Source organism: Natator depressus, chromosome 13, assembly GCF_965152275.1.
Source record: "Natator depressus isolate rNatDep1 chromosome 13, rNatDep2.hap1, whole genome shotgun sequence".
Classification (NCBI taxonomy): Eukaryota; Metazoa; Chordata; order Testudines; family Cheloniidae; genus Natator; species Natator depressus.
Window position 1 is genome coordinate 34,467,577 of NC_134246.1, and position 19,825 is coordinate 34,487,401.

The window sequence follows — 19,825 nt, forward strand, 5'->3', positions numbered from 1 at the left end:
CACCACAGCGGGCCCCACTCAGCCTGAAACCTGCCACTGGGGAAATGAGTTGGGGTACTCAGCCTGCCTTCCTAGTTACCATGGGCTGGGCTAGCATGGGCTGCAGGTCAGGACTGAGGGGTACCAGCAGAGTTTGGGGGGGGGGGGGGCAGGGCTGGGCTAGCAGGGGCCTGCGGGTCGGGAGTGAGGGGCACTGGCAGAACTGCGGGGAGGCAGGGCCTGCAGGTCAGGAGTAAGGAGTACCAGCAGCGCTGCGGGGGAGCCCAGGGATGGGCTAGGAGAGGGCTGCGGGTCGGGAGTGAGGGGCACCAGCAGAGCTGGTGTGGGGGCAGGATTCGGCTAGCATGGGCTGCAGGTCAGGACTCAGGCACTGGCAGAGCTGCGGGGGGCTGGGCTAGCAGGGGCTGCGGGTTGGGAGTGAGGGGCGCTGGCAGAGCTGGGGGTGGGGGGGCCAGGGGCTGCAGGTCAGGAGTGAGGGGCGCTGGCAGAGCTGGGGAGGCAGGACAGGGCTGGGTAGCAAGGGACTGCAGGTTGGGAGTGAGGGGCACTGGCAGAGCTGGTGCGGGGGCAGGGCTCGGTTAGCATGGGCTGCAGGTCAGGACTCAGGCACTGGTAGAGCTGTGGGGGGGCAGGGCTGGGGGGGCAGGGCCTGTGGGTCAGGAGTGAGGGGCACCGGCAGAGCTGGGGGCGTACAGGGCTGGGGTAGCAAGAGACTGCAGGTCGGGAGTGAGGGGCACCGGCAGGGCAGGAGTGAGGAGCACTGGCATGGCTGGTGCGGGGGATGGGTGTCAATTGACGGGGTGTCAGGTGTTGTGTAAATAACAATATTTAATATTTACAGTGCGGCGCAGTGGGGGTCGCCCCCGGGCGGGGACAGAGCACAGCAGGCTCCACCCCAGGTTGTGCATGGGACCCAGGCGTCTGAGTCCCTGTGGCAATGTCGGAGGGGACAGTTGAGCATGCAGAGATGGCAGCACCAGGCCCCCGCCTGGCCCGGAGCAGGGCCACACTCCCAGCTGGCACCGCGGGGCATGGTCCGTCTAGCAGGGCCGGGCCGGGGCTGCTGCTCCACTGCTGGGGAGAGAACCCAGGTTTCCCAGCTACTCCCTTGAGCTCAGCCCGCAACGCCCCCTACTGGCAGTAGAAGGTCAAGGCATCTTGCTGGTTTCCCCGGATGAAGGCAAGGGGCGGGCGCAGATCCCGGGACAGGGTCTCCAGCCAGGCCATGTAGAGGGCACTAGGACAGGCCCCCTTGCGCACCACAGGCAGGCTCCTGCAGGGAGGCATGGGGGTCAGTGACGGGGGGGCACGGGGACAACCCTGAGGGCTCCCATTCCCCCACCCCCAAGGCAGGACCATAGGGCAATCCCCCAGGGCAATGATCACTCCCCCTCCCCTCCCCCCAGCCAGGGAACCCAGGGCACAGCCCTTCCCCTATGGTCTGTTCCTTCTGCTGCCCTGGCGCATGCAGGCCGGCTCCCCCACTAGCCGCCTGGTCTACCCACTAGCCCCCATGACCCGCTGCCTGCAGGGGGCCTCTCTCCCATCCCCGGTTCTGCACTGAGACAGGGCCAGGATCATGCAGACCAACTGGGCGCTGTCCCACATGGGGATGAAGCCAACACTCACATGACGATCAGGGCGGCGTTCCGGGAATTCTCCTGCAGGATTTCGTGGAGCCGGACCTGCTGCTCCGACTGTGGGGGGAGAGTGAGAGGGGGTGGCGGTGTGCCCAGCCTCCCCTGCGCCAGGCCAGAATCCGGGAGTCCTGGCTCCCAACCCATCCCCACTCCAACAACTGGACCCCATTTCCCTCCCAGAGCTAGGCTAGAACCCAGGCATCCGGTCTCACCTTTTTTCTGTAGACCCGCAGATCCTCGTCCGACACCTTCCAGGGTGTCTCCCTCCGCAGGGACTCCATTGCCTCGGGGCTGCGCTGCCCTTCATTGAGTCGGAATGGGGCCACCAGGTCCTCAAACTCCTTCAGGCTGTGGGCAAAGCACAGGGCTGGGGACAGCTGGACCCACCTGGAGGGCTGGGCAGAGGCTGCCTCCTCTGGGGTAGGGAGTGGGGACTGGGAGCCAGGACTCTTGGGTTCTCTTCCTGGCTCTGGGAGGGGACTGGGGTCTAGTGGGTTAGAGCAGGGGGGTGGGAGCCAGGATTCCTGGGTTCTATTCTCCTCGCCCAGAGAGCTGTAGGGATCCTTCACTGGGGGTGGTGCCAGGGAGGTGGAGTGCATTTCAGGGGTTCTCTTAGGCCCTGGGAGCAAGCCTGGTGCCTTTCCCCTGCCCCCCAGGCAGTGGGGAGCCCAGGGAATGGGGGCAGGCCTGAGGTCCCCCCCCCTCCCCCGAGAAGTGGGGGGTGGGGAATCGCGGTGGGGGGACTCACCTGCTCTCCTCCGGCTGCCAGGCCACGTGGGGCAGCACCAGCACCTCACTGAAACCCAGGCGGAACTTGCTGAGCAGCAGCTGGATCCTGTGAGGCAGAGGGGGAGCGATGGGCCTGTGGGCGGGGGGAGGGGAATGCAGGGGCTCCTAGGAGAGGGAGGAGCAGGGGAAATGCGGGTGGCCAATGTTGGAGGTGGGAATTCAGGGGGCCTGCGGGAGGGGGGCCACAGGGGGGGAGGGAATGCGAGGGGTGGGAATTCAGGGGACCCGGGGGAGAGGAGAATGCGGGGGGGGCAGGAATTCGGGGGGCCCACGGGGCCGAGGCAGGTTCCCTTACTCCTGGCGCTGCTGCTCGGCGCTGCCCAGGTGGCCGCTGACGAAGACCCGGACCCGGCAGCGGCTCCAGCGCTTGCGGCGGCTCAGCAGGTAGGGGACCAGCAGGGTGAGCCCTGGGGGGAGACAGCGTCAGGGGGCAGCCGGCCGGGGGGAGCAGGCCAGGGGTGAAGGGCGGGGGGACTGGCAGGTTGGAGGCAGGCTCTTGGGGCCTGGGGGCTGCCAGGAGGTGAGAGGGCTGAAGAAGTGATGGGGGGCTTTCAAGGGATGGGCGGGGGCTGTTAGAGGCTAGGGGTCTGGGGGGGGGGTGGAAAGATAGCAGGGGAGGGGGGCTGTAGGAGAGAGGGCTGATAGAAGAAGGGGCTTGACAAGGGGAGGGGGCTGGCAGGGGTGGGGGTCTGATGGAGGGAGGGGATTGGGGGGCTGGCAGAGGTGGTGGGGGCAGGGGGGCTGCCAGGGGAGGGGGCTGGGGGGTTTGGGGGAGGGAGGAGGTTGGGGAGCTGGTAGGGGAGCTGCGGGGGACACGCACCCCCATCGTCAAAGAGCCAGTAGACATCCACACATTTCTTCTTCTGCTGGGCCTGGAAGTGGGTCTCAGTGAGCTCGTCCGCACCCAGCACCTTCACGCTGCTGCCTGTAGGCACATGGGGCAGGTGGGGCAGGGCGACCCATAGGCTCGGGTCAGGATGGTGCCCCAGGGCCTCGCCTGGCCTGGCGTGGGCCCAGTGCCCCCGGCTGCTACCCACAGCCCCCTCCCTCACTGCCCTGCCCCCAGCTGCTTCAGTTCCTGCCCCCCTACACAGCCCCCTCTGCCCCTCATCCCTGTCCCCCTCCACTGCCTCCCCACCTACTGCCCCCCTCACCTGCATTGCCCAACTCCTGTCTCTGCTTCTCCCCCTGCAGAGCTGCCTCGGGGTCCTCAAATGCAGGGTTCACTGGGGAGAAGGGGGTTAGACAGCTGAGGAGAGCCACACGGTCCCCAGCCCACCCTGGCAGCATAGCTGCCCCCCCCCCCCCTCGGCCGCACAGCCCCCCCCAGGGGAACAGGGCAGGCAGAGTGTGCTGGTGGAGGTTACTGCTGCCCCCTACTGGCAGGGCCCTGCCCAGGCATATCCATGGGTCTGTGTCCATCTGCCCTCCCCCAACCCACCCCCGATACTCACCATAGGCCCGCACCGTCTGTGACACATCCAGCCCATCCTTCATCCTCAGCACACACACCCCAGCCTGGCCGTCGAACGCATCACTGTGGGCACAGAGTGGGGTCAGGGGGTGTTGCTGGGGGTCCCAGGCCCCTCAAGGGCCTTCAGCCCTGCTACTACCTGGGAGGTGCCAGAAAGGGGGTGTTGCCCCCCCAGGGAGTCCTCCCCATTCTGGGGCAGCCACCCCAGCCCCCCACTCCACTGCTACCCCCCAGCCCAGCCCAGCCCCCTTACTGGATGGTGGCCACATAGTTCTCCAGGTTGTGGGGTGAGTCCGTCTGCCAATTCTGCTTGTAGCCCAGCACGACCGTGTTGGGTTTGAGACGCCCCAGCCCGGACACCTGGGGAAAATCACAGGTGAGATTGGGACAGTGCTGGGGGGATGACACACAGTGCAGCAGGGCAGGCTGCACTCGCTATGAGGCAGTGTGGTGCATGCACAGCACAGCGCTCATCTGCTCCAGCAGGGGGCAGCGCACAGAGCAGGGCCTGTCCCCTCCAGCAGGACTCACCCCCTCCAGCAGGGGGCACTGGGACACACACAGACGCACAGAGCAGGGCTCAGCCCCTCCAGCAGGGGGCACTGGGAGACACGCACACACAGAGCAGGGTTCAGCCCCTCCAGCAGGGGGCACAGACGCACAGAGCAGGGCTCAGCCCCTCCAGCAGGGGGCACTGGGAGACGCACACACACAGCAGGGCTCAGCCCCTCCAGCAGGGGGCACTGGGACACACGCACACACAGAGCAGGGTTCAGCCCCTCCAGCAGGGGGCACAGGGACACACACACACACAGCAGGGCTCAGCCCCTCCAGCAGGGGGCACTGGGACACACACACACCTGCATGAGGCTGTGGGCTCCGCTGCGCAGGTCCGGGGCGGTGATGAGGGTGTAGAAGGATCGCACTTTGCGCCTGTTCAGCCACTCGACGTGCTCCTCCGAGTCGCTGTCCCCCGGGGTGTCCTGTGGCTGGGAGAGGCAAGGGGAGGGTTACAGGGCAGGATCCTGGGCCTGCAACTCCCCTACTTGAGGCCCCCCCTCCCCCCAGCATCCCCATACTCACCCCAGCCACGTTCCCACAGATCATGAGGCTGACCCCCTTGGTGAAGGCACTGACAAAATCCACCAGAGCTGGCCGGAAGCTGGGGGGACCCGTGAGCACCAGGCACTGAGGGCTGGAAGAGGGGGAGAGTTGGGACACTCCAGAGAGGGGCACTCTCCCCACAGAGAGACTGCTGCCCGAAATGCCCAAGCATTATTCTCAGAATTTGTTATAGAGCCTAGCACCACCTGTTCTAACCATTAGACCCCAATCTGCTCCCAGAGCCAGGCATGGAACCGAGGAGTCCTGGCTCCCAGCCCCCGGCTTTCAGCCAGCCAGGCCTACCGGAAGTTCTTGACATGCTCCTCCACTTGGGTGAGGCTGACGGAGTAGGACAAGGCCATGCTGTAGGTCCCGGCCTGCACGGAGGAGCCCCAGTTGACGTCTGTGGGGAGGAGCAAGAGGATGCAGAGACGCAGAGGAAAGCTTGTTCGGTCTGGCTGACAACCAGGTCTTCCTGTCCCCTTCCACCGCCCCAGTGCCTCTCTTACCTGGCTTCTTGTAGCTGACGTAGGCCAAGCTGACCAGGATAATGCCCACTACGATGAGGGCCGCCCACCAGGTCAGCAGGAACATGATGACCACGGAGACCACGGCCCCGAAGAGGGCGCTCCACTTGCTGAAGTAGCGGAAAGAGGGTCGCCAGCCTGGGGGGAGGGAGAGTGAAAGGCTGTGCCCAGCCCCACATGTCAGACCCCCCAACCCAGCCTAGCTCCCCACATGGTCAGGGCAACAGTAACCACCCTGCCCAGCTCAGCATGTCCAGCTCAAACCACTCGGCCCTACACCGCCTGGCTCCTGCAACTCAACTCAACTCAACCCTCCGCCGTCTGGCTCCTCCAACCCAACTCAACCCTACGCTGCCCAACTCCTTCAACCCTACACTGCCCAGCTCCTCCAACTTGACCCTACGCCACCCGGCTCCTGCAACCTAACTCAACCCTACCCTGCCTGGCTCCTCCAACCCAACTCAACCCTACGCTGCCTGGCTCCTCCAACCCAACTCAACCCTACGCTGCCTGGCTCCTCCAGCCCAACTCAACCCTACCCTACCCGGTTCCTCCAACCCAACCCAACCCTACCCTACCCAGCTCCTCCAACCCAACCCAACCCTACACTGCCTGGCTCCTTCAACCCAACTCAATCCTACGCTGCCCAACTCCTTCAACCCTACACTGCCCAGCTCCTCCAACTCGACCCTATGCCACCCGGCTCCTTCAGCCTAACTCAACCCTACCCTGCCCAGCTCCTCCAACCCAACCCAACACTGCCCAACTCCTCCAACCCAACCTGCTCGGCCATATGCAGCCCTCCAACTCTCTGCTCAACCCAACACCCTTCCAACTCAGTCCAACTGTATTCTACTCATCTCTAACTCAACTCTCCTTCCTGCGCAACTCCTCCAACTCAACCCAGCTCAATCCTTCCAACTCCTACACACCTCTATGCTACTCAGCCCAACCCTTCAAACCGAACTATGCCCTTCTCACACCAACCCTTAGAACCAATCTCAGCTCTCCCCTACCCAACTCCAACTCAACCCACTCTGCCCTACTCAATCTCTACCCTACGTCAATAAACATATCCCTTTCAACCCAACACCAATCAACACATAACCCATCCAATCCAACCTCACTCTACCGACCCTCCCAATTCAACACAAACAACCTATCTGATCCAACTCAACCTGCTCCCTCCTACTCTGCTCAAGAATTCCCATGCCAGACACCAGCCTGAGCTTGGTTTGATCCCTGGTGCCAGACGTGACAAACCTCAGCTGAACACCTCACCCAAGCCCTCTGTGCCCCTGCCCCTACAGCTGCTGGGGCTCCTGCTGTACCTGGGGAGCTGGTGACTGTGGCATGGAAGCAGCTGAAGTTGATGAGGGCGTAGGAGCAAAGGAAGAAGTTGGAGATGATGGGGGCGATGGTGTTGAGCTCAGCTGTGGGTGCAATGGAGAGATGGGTCAATATGGGGGCGCATTCCCATCCCACAGCAGGGAGGAGATGGTCCCCTTCCACTTGGCCCAGGGGGGAGCGTGACCCCACTCACCAATGAGTATGAAGGCGATGGCCAGGACAAAGGTGAGCATGTAGCCCCGGAGCGGCTCGTTGTTCTTGCCGTAGCCCTTGGCGAAAAAGCCGATGACGGGGTACAGCTTATCTTGGCACAGGCACTGCGGGGGACAGGCACAGGCAAGGCAGGGCGTTCAGTGGGAGCAGAGCTACGGGTCACAGAACGGGCACAGGGCCAGGGTGGGAAGTGGGAGGCTGGGCTGGGATGAATTTGGGCTGCGATGATCCGAATAAGAGGTGAGGACTAAAGAGTTGTTTGGAGGGATAGTGGGGGTGCTCTTGGGGTTTGGGTGTGTCACTGAAGGTGGTGAGGTTTTCAGAAGTACGGGTGTCTCTGGCAGTGATTTTGGGGCATTGCAGAGCACGTCATTGAGGGTGGTGTTGGGTGGGCCACTGTTGCGGGTGTGGTATGGATAGAAGGGGTATGTTTGGGTGTCAGTTGGGGTGCTGCAGTTACTGAGGCTGTAGCTGGGGTGTTCTGTTGTCGGGCCCCCTCCCCTGACACCTAGACTCACCTGGAAGACCTTGGGGGCTGAGACCAGGCAGGCCAGGGCAGAGGAGAGGGTGGCAGCGAAGATCCCAGCCGTGATGAGGGGACTGAAGCCGGACACCATGCTCATGGTCTGGGAGGGAGACAGACCCCAGGATGGGGGGAATCAGAAAGAGACATCCCCGGCTTGCCTCTCCCATCACCCATAGCTCCCATCCCATGCTCCAAATGCTCCCCATCCCCATCGGTGTTGGCTCCTCCCCCTCAATGCTCCTCCCCCAGTCCCACCCCCTCAGTGCTGGCTCTTCCTCCAGTCCCACCCACTCAATACTGGCTCCTCTCCCAGTCCCTCCCTGTCAGTGCTGGCTCCTCCCTCAGTCCCACCCCCTCAGTGCTGGCTCCTCCCCGCTACCTGATAGTTGTTGGCCAGGCCGTACTCGCAGGTGCCGGCCTGGGCGCACTCGGTGAAGTTCCAGCCGTAGCCACACCCGAGGCCCAGGCAGCCATCCGTGGCGTTGGGGGAGCCCAGCGTGTCGTTCAGACTCCCGGACGCATCACGCACCATGCACGACCCTGCGGGGATGAGGCAAATGAATGACCACCTCCCCAGGACCTAGTGTCCCCCCCAGCAACTCCCCTGGCAACCAAGTACCGCCACAGTGACCTCCCCAAGGATGTAGAGCCCCGTCCACTCCCTGCAGCATGGCACCCCCTAGAGAGCCCTGCCCCCCATTCCCTGCCCCGTTACCTATGGTAGCTGAGATGGCCAGGTAGGAGAGCGTGGTCCAGAAGATGGCCAGCAGGGTGCCCTTGGGGATAGCTACCGCGGGGTCCTACGAATGAGGATAATGGGATGGTTATTGTGGCCCATAACTCTGGGGGGGCCCTGGTGGAGCTGTTGGGCCTGGGGGGCCAGAAGCTCACCTTGAGGTCGCCTGAGATGTTGGCACCAGCCAGGATACCAGTGGCTGAGGGGAAGAAGATGGAGAACATGCCAAAGAAGTTGCCTGATTCGCCCCGCCACTCCGGCCCGATGTTCTCCAGGAAGATGTCCCCTGCGGGAAGGGAGAGGGCAAGGTTAAGAGGGGCTGTGCTGCCCAAGAGGGCCTCCAGTGGTGGGGAGTTCCACCAGCCCTACCTCGGTAACTGAAGTAGCCTTTGGACATCTTCTCCTCCGTGGCTGGAATCAGGGTTCCCACGAAGTAGTTGATGAAGGAGACCATGATGACGAAGAAAAAGACAACCTGGGCCTGCAAGAGGGCAGGGAGAAGGGCTGAGAACCCAGGGGTCCTGGCTCTCAGCCCCTCCCCTGCTCTAACCCACTAGACCCCACTCCCCTCAGAGCTGGGGATGGAACCCAGGAGTCCTGGCTCCCAGCCCCTCCCCCAGTACCTTGGCTTCCCACTCCATGCCAGCCAGCGCGATGCCCAACAACACTGTCACCGTGATGACGCCCACGATCCGGATGTCGTTCACGGGGTCCGTCATCACCGCGTCAAACTCCTGGGGGGCAGGTATATGGAGACGAGTTTGTGGGGGCCAGGAGGGGAAAGGGCAGGGCAGGGAGTCAGAGAAAGGAGTGGAGGGGCCCAAGTATGGGAAGTGGGACAGCTAGGCCCAGCGTGGGGTGCAGGAGAGCAGACAGAGACCAACAGCAGATTGTGGACCCCAGGGGTGGGGTGGGGTGGGGCAGGGCCGGGGACTCAATGGGGCCCACGTACCAGCAGCTCGTAGTGCATGCTGTAGATAAGGTCACCCTTCTCGCAGAAGACAGGTGGGTTTGGGGGTGGCAGGGTGAGGGGCAGTAGAGCTGGGAAAGGGACTTGTGCAGGTGTGTGGCAGGCCGGTATGGAGGGGTGGGGGAGGGATGGGGCTAAAGCTAGGATTAAGGTTAGAGTTGGGATTGAGGTCAAGGGTTAGGTTAGTAGTTCTAGGGTTAGGGCAGAGGTTAGATCGAGGGTTAGGATTTAGGATTTGGTGTAGACTTAGCTCTAGGGTTAGATCTAGGTGTATGGGTGGGTTAGGATTAGAGTTTAGGGTTAGGGGTTAGGGTTAATGTTCAGGTTTAGGGGTTATGGTTAGTGTTCGGGGTTAGGGTTTAGGGTTAGCGGTCAGGTTAGGGGTTAAGGGTTTGGGGTTAGGGGATAGGGTTAGGATTTAGGGTTAGTGTTCAGGGTTAGGGTCAGGGTTAGACTTAGGGTTGCAGGTTAGAGTTAGGGGTTAAGGGTTTGGGGTTAGGGTTAGCATTCGGTTTAGGGTTAAGGGGTTAGGGCAGGGGTGGGCAAACTACGGCCCAGGGGCCAAATCTTCCCCTTCAGATGTTTTAATCTGGCCCTTGAGCTCCTGTCGGGGAGTGGGGTCAGGGGCTTGCCCCACTCCACGCATGCCATGGCTCCCAGAAGCAACAGCATGTCCCTCCTCCGTCTCCTAAGCATAGGGGCAGCAAGGGGGCTCTGCACACTGCCCCCACCCCAAGCACCGCCCCCACAGCTCCCATTGGCCAGCAACCACAACCAATGGGAGCTGCAGGGGTGGCATCTACGGATGGGGCAGCGCGCAGAGTTGCCTGGCTGCGCCTCCACTTAGGAGCCAGAAGGGGGACATGCTGCTGATTCTGGGAACTGCTTGAGGTAAGCACCGCCCGGAGCCTGCACCCCGAGCCACCTCCCCACACCCCAACCCCCTGCCCCAGCCCTGATCCCCCTCCTACCCTCCAAACCCCTTGGTCCCACCCTCCTGCACCCCAGAGCCCACACCACCAAGCCCTCACCCCACCACCCACAACCCTGCCCCAGCCCGGAGCCCTCTCCCACACACTGAACTCCTCATTTCTGGCCCCACCCCAGAGCCTGCACCCCAACCCCCAATTTCATGAGCATTCATGGCCCACCAGACAATTTCCACACCCAGACGTGGCCCTCGGGCCAAAAAGTTTGCCCACCACTGGGTTAGGGTTATTGTTCAAGGCCAGGCCCCACCTACCAGCAGTAGGTCACGCACAGTCTCGGCGAAGCCCACCACATGCATAGCCACAGCCACAGCATTGGCGAAGGAGAAGAGCAGCCCGATGGATCCGCCCAGCTCAGGGCCTAGGCTGCGCGAGATCAAGAAGTAGGTGCCCCCTGTGCCCAGACAGACAGAGGAACAGCCCGGAGTCAGCAGGGGAGTCGGGACTCTAGGGGCTTGGGAACAGGCAGGACTGTTGGGAGAGCCCTGGGGAGAGTGTGTGCGCATCTGTACGTGTGTGTGTGTATGTGTGTGTGTCCCTGCTGCCCCTGACATTGGGGATGAGCCCTTGTGTGTGTGTGTGTGTGTTTTCCCACACCCCCTTCTGGAGGGGACGAGCCCTGCGCTGAGTGTGTGTGTGCGCGCAACCAGTGTATAATTTTAAGTATGTAACTGTGTGTGTGCGAAGTTTTGCATGTATAACTGTCCATGTGTGTACCTAAGTGTGTGTGTGATTTTGTGCGTGTAGTTGCCTATCTGTGATTTTGCGACTCCAGGATGTAGAATTTCCTGTGTGTAACGCTGAGCTGTGTGGAGCATTGTGTACATACCAGCAGGTGTGTCTGCCGCTGTGTGTCTGATTCCCTGACTCTAGCAGCATATGGCCGTGGTTCAGTCTAACTGTGTGGGACTGGGGCTAGTTTTGTGTCCACACACCTGTGTGTCTCTGCACTTGGGTCTCGTTCTGTAGCACTGTGTGTGTGTGGCGGGGGTTGTCTGTATCTTCCCCCTGGCCAGGTTGAGATAACAGCCCGCCTACTTCTGCCAAAGGGGAGCGCTTCCCTGGCTTCCACGGCCAAGCCCTGCTTGTGTGGCAGCCCCGGTTTGAACCCGCCTCCTTAGCCCCACAGCGCCCCCGGGACATGGGGCCTGGCCCCGGCTCTCACCTGCCTTCACCTTGCCGTTGGTGGAGATGGCGGAGATGGACAGGCCGGTGATCGTGGTGACCACGGCCGACATGAGGATGATGAGCCATGTCAGCCCTGGTGGGGAGGGGAAGATGGTGAATGGGGGTCTGCGGGCTGGACCCACCCCCTGCCCCCCACTTTACCCTCCCCCATGCTGGGCACCCTCCTGCTCCCATCGGGGAACACCAAGAACCCACCACAAGCTCCCAGCCGGCTTCTTGCTCCTACCCACGAGCAGCTGGTGGTGTTGGAAGGGCCTAGCTGTGGGGCACCCCCGTCCCCCATTTACCTATCCCAGCCTGGGCCGTGATCCAAGGCAGCCGGAGATATAGGATCACGCCCCAGATGTTGAGCATGCACCGGATCTGGGGAGAGAAAAGGGAGGCAGGTGAGATGTGGAACCCAGGAGTCCTGGCTCCCAGCCTGCCCCTCCCCCCCCCCGCTGACCCATTGGACCCTGCTCCCCTCCCCGAGCTGGGGAGAGAACCCAGGAGTCCTAGCTCCCAGCCTGTCCCCCTGCTGACCCACTAGACTTTACCCCCCTCCCAGAGCCGAGGGGTCGCAGTTTACCATCACGCCGGTCACCCAGCCGAACCGGACTGGTTCCGCTTCGGGGCTTGCTGCATCTGGATCCTCCTCATCCCCCTCCTTAGCCCTGGATTCGCCGGGGTCAGGAGCGCCAGGAAACCCAGGCCCATCCTCCTGCATGGAGGGGGAAACAGCGTTAGCGCGCCCCCTGCTGAGCCCCCTGCAGCACAGCGCCCCTGGCCGAGCCCCCTGCTCCCTGCAGCACAGCAGCCCCTGCTGAGTCCCCCGTGCCCTGCAGCCCCTGCTGAGCCCCCCGCTCCCTGCAGCACGGCGCCCCCTGCCGATCCCCCCACGCCCTGCAGCACGGCGCCCCCCTCCGAGCCCCCGCTCCCTGCAACATGGCATCCCCCAGTGGGCTTCCCTCTCCCCACTCCACACAGTGCCCCTTAGTTCTCACCACATTGCGCAGCACTTCCAGCGAGGGGCGACTCTTGCGGGCCCGCCCAGGTGGGGCTGACTGGGCGTAGAACTCATAGCAGGGGCTGACGTCCATCATGGTTGCGTAGTCCGGGGGGGCCGAGAGGGAGCCACCCTCATTCGTCTGGCCAGAGCCCTCCATGGACGGGGCCGAGGGGCACGGCGGGGGGCTTGCCCCCTCCTTGCCTTTGTCTGGGGCAGGGCCCGTCTGGAGCTTCCGCACCTTGAACCGACCCAAGGCCAGAACCGTCTTGTAGGCTGGGGAGTCCATGGGGGTGCCGGGTCCACCTGGGGGTAAAGGGGGAATCCAGTACTCTGGGCAGGAAAGGGTCAAACTCACCCCACCCCACCCACTGAGTAGGCCCCGTCCCCACCAGCAGGGGGCAGCAGGGTCACACGCGCACGCACACACACACTCTCTCTCTCTGAGTTGTTCTTTCCATTTTAAAGATTGTGAAACTGGGGACAGAACACAGGAGTCCTGGCTCTCAGCTCCCCCCCCCCCCCCACACTCTAACCACTAGACCCCACTCCCCTACCAGATCTAGGAGAGAACCCAGGAGTCCTGGCTCCCAATCCCCCACCACCACCTCGCTCTAACCACTAGACCCCACTTCCTTCCCAGGGCTGGGGGGCTGAGAGCCAGGACTCCTGGGTTCCCTTTCCTCAGAGTGGTGGAAGACGCAGACAGACAGACAAACCACCCCCCACCCCGCTGTCCCCCAGTACCTGCTGCCTGTCCGCTGGCCCTGAGTTCAATCCTGTGCCCCTCTCCCTGGCCCCTCCTTGCCTTATAAAGGGCCCAGGCTGAGAGGCTGGGCCAGGCCTTCCAGAACCGGCCCAGGCAGCCCCCGGCCGGCCCCACCGCCCTGCCCCTAACCAACCCCCCCCCCCGCCCCCTTCTCCAAACACGGAGACTTTCCATCAGCCCTGGCCACCCTGTTTGCTCTGCTTATCAGCCCCACGTTCTTTCCACTGGGGCCCACTCTGCCCGGCGTGGGGCAGGGGCACGGCAGAGGGGCCAGGGGACAACACCCCCCCCCGCGCGCATGGTGGGGGGCAGCGAGGGCTGGTCTGGAGGCCCAGGGGAATTGCCACCAGGAGGGAGCTGTGTGGGGGACAGGAGCCATGAGGGAATGGGCAGGGGGTGGTGTGGGGGTCAGCACAAATACACCCGCCGAGCAGGGCTTGTGTGTGCATGCATCCCCTGATGGAGGGGATGGGCCCTGCTTGGGGTGTGTGTTTGTCCCTGCCTCATACTGCCGAGGGGGATTCTCCTCGGTACATGCTACTCTGAGGGCAGGCCGAGCAGTGGAGTGCCAGGCCTTCATAGCCTCCACAGGGACCCTTGACAATGAGGAAGGTTTGTGTCCCCCCGCAAATATCCTTACCCCCTCCCCAAAATGGCTCTAGGTGCTCGGCTGGACACTAGCCCCAGGGGATCGCACGAGGGTGGGGAACCCCCACAGAGACAGCAGGTGGGGCAGAAAATTAGGAGCACCCCACCCACAAATCCCATCCCCACATCTCCCCACCCAGCCAGCTCATCTCCTCATCCCCCAGCCATCCTGTACCCCCCACCCTATATACCCCATCCCCCACCCATCCTGTACCCACATCCCCCACCCAGCCATCCCATCCCCCACCCATCCTGTACCCCCTACCCCATACTCCACCCAGCCCTCTAGTCTCCCGATCCTCAGCCATCACGTCTCCCCATCCCGCCATCCCCCCACCCATCCTGTACCCCCTTACCCACTCCATTTCACCTTACACACACCCCCACAACTGTCCTTCCACATCCACCCCCCCCATCCACTTCCACCTGTCTGTCATTCTGAACTCCCCCTCCCCACCCCCTTTTGTTCTATTCCGGCTCTTTACACTCCGATGGAAAAACTAATTTGAACAAACTTTTCTGACCCCAGCTGGGAAAAGTGCCTTTAATCCCCTGGCAGGGGTGGGGTGGGGTCAGACTCTCTAATGAGGGTCTAACCACTAGGCCCCACTCCCCTCCCAGAGCCGAGGATAGAACCCAGGAGTCCTGGTGCCCAGCCCCCCTCTCTAACCACTAGACCCCACTCCCCATCTACCCCCTGAAGTCCCCTGTGCTTTGGACTCCTAGACACCAGCTCCTGGGAACTTCTATCCTTCCCCACTGTTGAATCCCCTCAGGGGGGTGGGGGCAGTAGAGGGGCTAGGACATCTCTCCCTGCCCCCAGGAATCCCACCCACACCCCACAGCCAGGGGCCTCCAGGCTTAGGGCTCCTGGCCAGAAGCTCCCAGGCCACAGGGCCGCAGGCCAAGGGGAGGGCAGTACGGGGCCAGGACACGCAGGGGGCTGGCGGGGAGCCCGGCCTGCCCAGACCCGGCTATAATTAACCCCTGGGATTGGGGCCAAAGCTCCCCCGCAGCTGCCCCATCTCCAGGCCTCGGGAAGGGTCATCCCACAGCCCACCCCACAGCAGGCCCCAGCAGGTAGGGGGCAGGGCTGGGCTGGGGTGGGGGGTGCTGGAGGCTATCGGACAGGAACTCTGGGCCTGGATGGGGGAGAAGGATGGGGGCAAGGGTCTGTGTCAAGCCTATACACCCCACAGCAAATGCAGACACACAGATACAGTAACTACACACACACAATAAGTACACACACACTGCAACCCCCCCACAGCAACCACACACACGCACACGCACACTACAGACAGGAACTACATACACACCGCAACCCCTGCAGCAACTACACAAACACACTCGACACAGACAGGAACTACACACATACACCACAACCCCCAACAGTAACCACACACAAGCATACACACACACACACACACAACACAGATAACAACCATACACCCACCACAAACACCCCCTACAGCAACTACATACACACACACCACAACCCCCACACAGCAACTACACAAACAACACAGGCAGCAACTACACACACACTGCAACCCCCCCACAGCAACTACACACACACCCTGCAACTCCCCCACAGCAACTACACACACACACACAGCCTGCAAGACACACACACCCCGGCAACTACACACACAGACAGGAACTTCACACACACACCACAACCACCCCTCTCACTCCCCACAGCAACTACTCACAGCAAACACACACCCACAAAATGAACACAGGCACATGCAAATACCATACCCACACACACCAACACACACTGCACACACCAGAAAGTTAATGACACCACACAGCCATACATCAGACACCCCCACACTTCACAACTACACACAGAGACACCACAGATACTCCCACCCAGCACACAGGAGCACAGAGACGCCCCCAACATAGTGCACAAGACACACGTCATAAAATCCCTCAAATATACACCTCAACACCCACAGCTCACAACTCCCCAACCCTGTTACACAAACACCACATTGCAATTATGCACACATGCCACAAACACCCCCCCAGTTACACACACACACACACACACACACACACACACACTTACTTGAGTAGCTGTTGAATGGCATAAAGAGAATGGGGCATGGGGCTTGTCCCCTCTAAGGGCCACCAACTCCCATCTGGCCCCAGGGTGGGGACTGGCTGGCTCAGGGGGGTGGAAAATGGTGCACAGGACCTGCCCCTCTAAGGGGTGCTGGCTCTCATTTGGCCCCAGGGCGGGGGACTGACTGGCTCAGGGGCCAGGGCCTTTCACATCCTTTCCCGGCAGGCACCCCCAGGGCGATGTGGCCAGGCGAGGGGTCGGAGCCGGCTGAGGAGCCAGGCGAGGAGGGCGACGTGCCTGAGCCGCGCTGGGAGCTGCGGAGCGAGTGCCACGCCCGGCAGTTCTTCGAGGCAGCGTTGGAGCTGCGCGGGCAGGGCCAGCTGACGGACATGACAGTGACAGCTAGCGCCCGGAGGTACCAGGCCCATGGCGTGGTGCTGGCTGCCATCAGCTCCTTCTTCTGCCAGCGGCTGGCATGCAGGGCCACCGGGGAAGTGGACGTGAGCCCACTGGCCACACCGTGCGGCTGGGAGGCCGTGCTGGATTTCGCCTATACCGGGGCCTTCGCGGCCATGCCGGGCACAGCCGGGGAGGTGGTGGCTGCAGCTCAGGCCCTGGGTGTGCCTCGGGTGGTGGAGATCTGCCAGAGGATGGGGGGCGGGCTGGAGGGCAGGAGCCTAGACGAGGAGCAGTGGGAGACGCTGCGGAGCATGGAGGAGCTGTACCGAGCCGGGGTGGGCTGCGACCTGGTGCTGACCACTGAAGGAGAGACCTTCCGAGGTGAATGGGGGCTGCAGGTCAGGAGTGAGGAGCACCGGCAGAGCTGGGGAGGGGGCAGGGCTGGGCTATCAGGGGGATGCAGGTTGGTAGTGAGGGGCACTGGCAGAGCTGGGGGAGCCCAGGGTTGGGATGGCCAGCACTGGGGGCAGGGCTTGGGTGCAGGGGGCTGTGGGTCGGGAGTGAGGGGCACTGCCAGTGATGCACGGGAGCCCAGGGCTGGGTAAGCAGGGGGCTGCAGGTCGGGAGTGAGGGGCACCGGCAGCCCTGGGCAAGGAGGAGCCCAGGGCTCGGGTGGCCGGCACTGGGGGCAGGGCTGGACAGCTTGGGGCTGTCTTTGGGATCTCCGTGCCTGACCTCCCCCTCTCCCCACAGCTCACCAGGCCGCCCTGAGCTGCGGCTGCGAGTACTTCCGGGCCATGTTCTGCAGCGGGATGCGGGAGGCGCACCAGGGGGCCGACCCCCTGCCCACGCTCATGGCCCCGGCCGACCTGCGCCTGCTGCTGCCCTTCGCCTACTCAGGGACAGTGGTGGGCAGCTGGGCCGAGCTGCTGGGCGCAGCTGAGACCGCCCTACAGTACCAGGCCTCGGGGCTGCTGGCACTGTGCCTGGAGGCCCTACAACAGACGCTGAGCCCAGCCCGCAGCCTGGATCTGCTGGCTTTCGCCCGCGCCTACGACCTGCGCCCGCTGGGCACTGCCACCCAGGCCTACGCCCTGGCCAACTTTGATGGGGTGGCGCGGTGCCCTGGCTTCCCGGCTCTGCCGCTGGCCGAGCTGCTGGCCCTGCTGGGCTCGGACGAGCTCTACGTGGCCAGCGAGGTGGACACCTTTGAAGCTGCCCTGCGCTGGCTGGACGCCGACCGCACCCGCCGCCTGCCCCACGCCGAGGCTGTCCTGGCACGAGTCCGCTTCTACCTGATGGGCACGCGGGAGCTGCGCCGGGTGCGGGCCGCGGACCTGCTGGCACCGCCGGGCCGGCTCTACCAGCTGCTGGTGGCAGCAGTGGCAGACGAGGGGCCCTGCCGTGTGCGCACCCCGGCCGGGGCCCTGGTGATCTGCGGGGGTGACGGGCTGGCGCCCAGCCTAGCCACCCGCCGCCCCGTCCGGGAGCTGTTCTTTGCCCACCAGTTCCACAGTGGTGTGGGGCTGGTCAAGCAGGTGGAGTGGAGGCGGCTAGGCCAGTTCCCGGACGGGCCACGGTTCCGCCACGCTGCCGCTGTGCTGGACAACGCGCTCTACGTGCTGGGCGGGAAGCACTACTACGGGGTGCGGGACACACTGGCCACGGCCTTCCGGTGAGTGGGGCAGGTGCTGGCCTCTAGGGGGTGCCAGCTCCCATCCCGCCCTGACGGGGGAGGCTGGCCAAGGGGGGTGGGGAATGGGGCACATGGCCTTTTCTGTCCAGGGGGTGCTGGCTCCCTCCAGCCCCAGGGTGGGGGTCTGACTGGCTAGAGTCAGGGGAAGGGATCTGTGGTGGGCGGTGAGATGGCCAGCCCAAGGGGGCAGGGAATGGGACCTGAGGTGGGGGGGCTGGCTGGCTGGCTGGGGTGGGGGGAATGGGACCTGGGGATGGCTGGGGTGGGGGTGGGGCAGGGAATGTGATTTGGGGTGTGTGGGGCTGGCCGGCCCAGGAGGGCACGGAATGGGACCTGGAACAGGCGGGGTGCTGGCTGGTGGGGTGGGGGGAAGGGATCTGGGGTTGGTGGGGGGCTGGCCAGCCCAGGGGGCAGGGAATGGGACCTGGAACAGGCGGGGGGCTGGCTGGTGGGGTGGGGGGAAGGGATCCGGAGTGGGGGGGGGGCTGGCTGGCCCAGGGGGGCAGGGAATGGGACCGGGGGCAGGGAATGGGGTCCATATGGGGAGTGCCCACCCCCATCCCATTGCAGGTACGATCCCGCGCAGGACTCCTGGCAGCGCCTGGCTGACATGCCCAGCGCCCGTAGCTCCTTCCCAGCCGTGGGAGTGGCCGGGCGGATTTACGCCCTGGGGGGCAGCTCTGAGGACACCTACTGCACGGATGGGGTGCAGTGCTACGACCCCCCTGCCGACACCTGGAGGTGAGAGGAGGTAGTGCCTGCTCCTGCTCTGGGAGCCCTGGGTCCCCTTTTCCCTCCAGGACCCCCACCCCCGCACGGCTGAGCCAAAGTACCCATTGGCACCAGGGTGGTAGGGGCCAGGAGGGTGCTATGGAGGGGCTGTGGGGCTGCCACTGGGGGCTGCCATGGGCAGTGGTAGGGGCCATGAGGGGCTGTTTGTTTCTGCTTTTTCCTCTATTTCATTGGCTGATTTTTCTCTTTTCCTTTCTTTTCTGTGCCCCCTCCCCGGCTTCCCCCCCAGGCCGTGCTCCCCCCTGCCCGCCCCGCTTTGCGGCCACGCCGCCTGCACCTTGGACGGCGCCATCTACGTCTCGGGAGGCTGTGACGACTCCAATGAGGGCCGGGCCTGGCTGCTGCGGCTGGGCCCGGGGGGCCCCCCAGCCCAGCTGGCCCCCATGCTGGAGGAACGGGCGGGCCACATCATGGAGGCGCTGGGGGGGCGACTCTACGTGGCTGGGGGCTTGCGCTGGCACGATGGGGGCTACACCGACCAGCTGGCCTGCGAGGTCTACAGCCCCAGTACGGACGCCTGGGTCCGGCTGAGCCCGCTGCCCCAGGCCCACGTGGGGGGCGCCTCGGCCGTCCTGCAGGGGGAGCTGTATGTGCTGGGGGGCTACAGCCAGGAGACCTACCGGGACAACCACCTGGTGCACGCCTACCAGCCGGGACGGGGGCGCTGGGTTACGCTGGGCACCCTGCCCCAGGCCTGCGCTGACCTGCGGGCCTGCGTCCTGCTGCTGCCGCCTGCCCTGCGGGGGGACCTGGCCTGCCTGGTGCCCCGCCACGGGACCGGGCAGCCCCTGGCACCTCCGCACGGGGTGGGGACCCTGCCCCCCACCGAACAGGGGACCCCTCTGAGTCCCCCATGGGACAGGGTCCCCCTCTAACCTCCCCCGATATCCCCATGGGACGGGGCCCCCTCTGACCCCCCACAGAACAGGGGACCCCTCTGACCCCCCTATGCA

The 19,825-nt window shown here is 63.9% G+C and overlaps 2 protein-coding genes across 2 annotated transcripts; one reads left to right on the plus strand and one right to left on the minus strand.

Annotated features, from left to right (window-relative positions):
• Positions 1–700: 700 nt before the first annotated feature.
• LOC141997500 (solute carrier family 12 member 3-like) lies at positions 701–12,116 on the minus strand. Its single transcript, XM_074969879.1, has 24 exons — positions 12,075–12,116; positions 11,794–11,869; positions 11,484–11,579; positions 10,573–10,712; positions 8,983–9,093; positions 8,729–8,840; positions 8,515–8,645; positions 8,339–8,423; positions 8,003–8,163; positions 7,616–7,723; positions 7,078–7,201; positions 6,866–6,967; positions 5,517–5,672; positions 5,311–5,410; positions 4,942–5,098; positions 4,764–4,856; positions 4,157–4,263; positions 3,880–3,966; positions 3,250–3,347; positions 2,725–2,836; positions 2,389–2,475; positions 1,853–1,988; positions 1,630–1,697; positions 701–1,273 (listed from the first exon to the last, which is right to left on the minus strand). The coding sequence occupies exons 1-24, from the start codon at positions 12,075–12,077 to the stop codon at positions 1,132–1,134; spliced, it is 2,592 nt and encodes an 863-aa protein (XP_074825980.1). The 5' UTR covers positions 12,078–12,116; the 3' UTR covers positions 701–1,131.
• On the plus strand, positions 7,101–19,821 carry KLHL33 (kelch like family member 33). The gene is made up of 5 exons (XM_074969878.1): positions 7,101–7,109; positions 16,211–16,765; positions 17,138–18,059; positions 18,651–18,821; positions 19,102–19,821. Exons 2-5 carry the CDS (start codon positions 16,225–16,227, stop codon positions 19,745–19,747), a joined length of 2,280 nt encoding a protein of 759 aa, XP_074825979.1. The 5' UTR covers positions 7,101–7,109; positions 16,211–16,224; the 3' UTR covers positions 19,748–19,821.
• Positions 19,822–19,825: the final 4 nt, after the last annotated feature.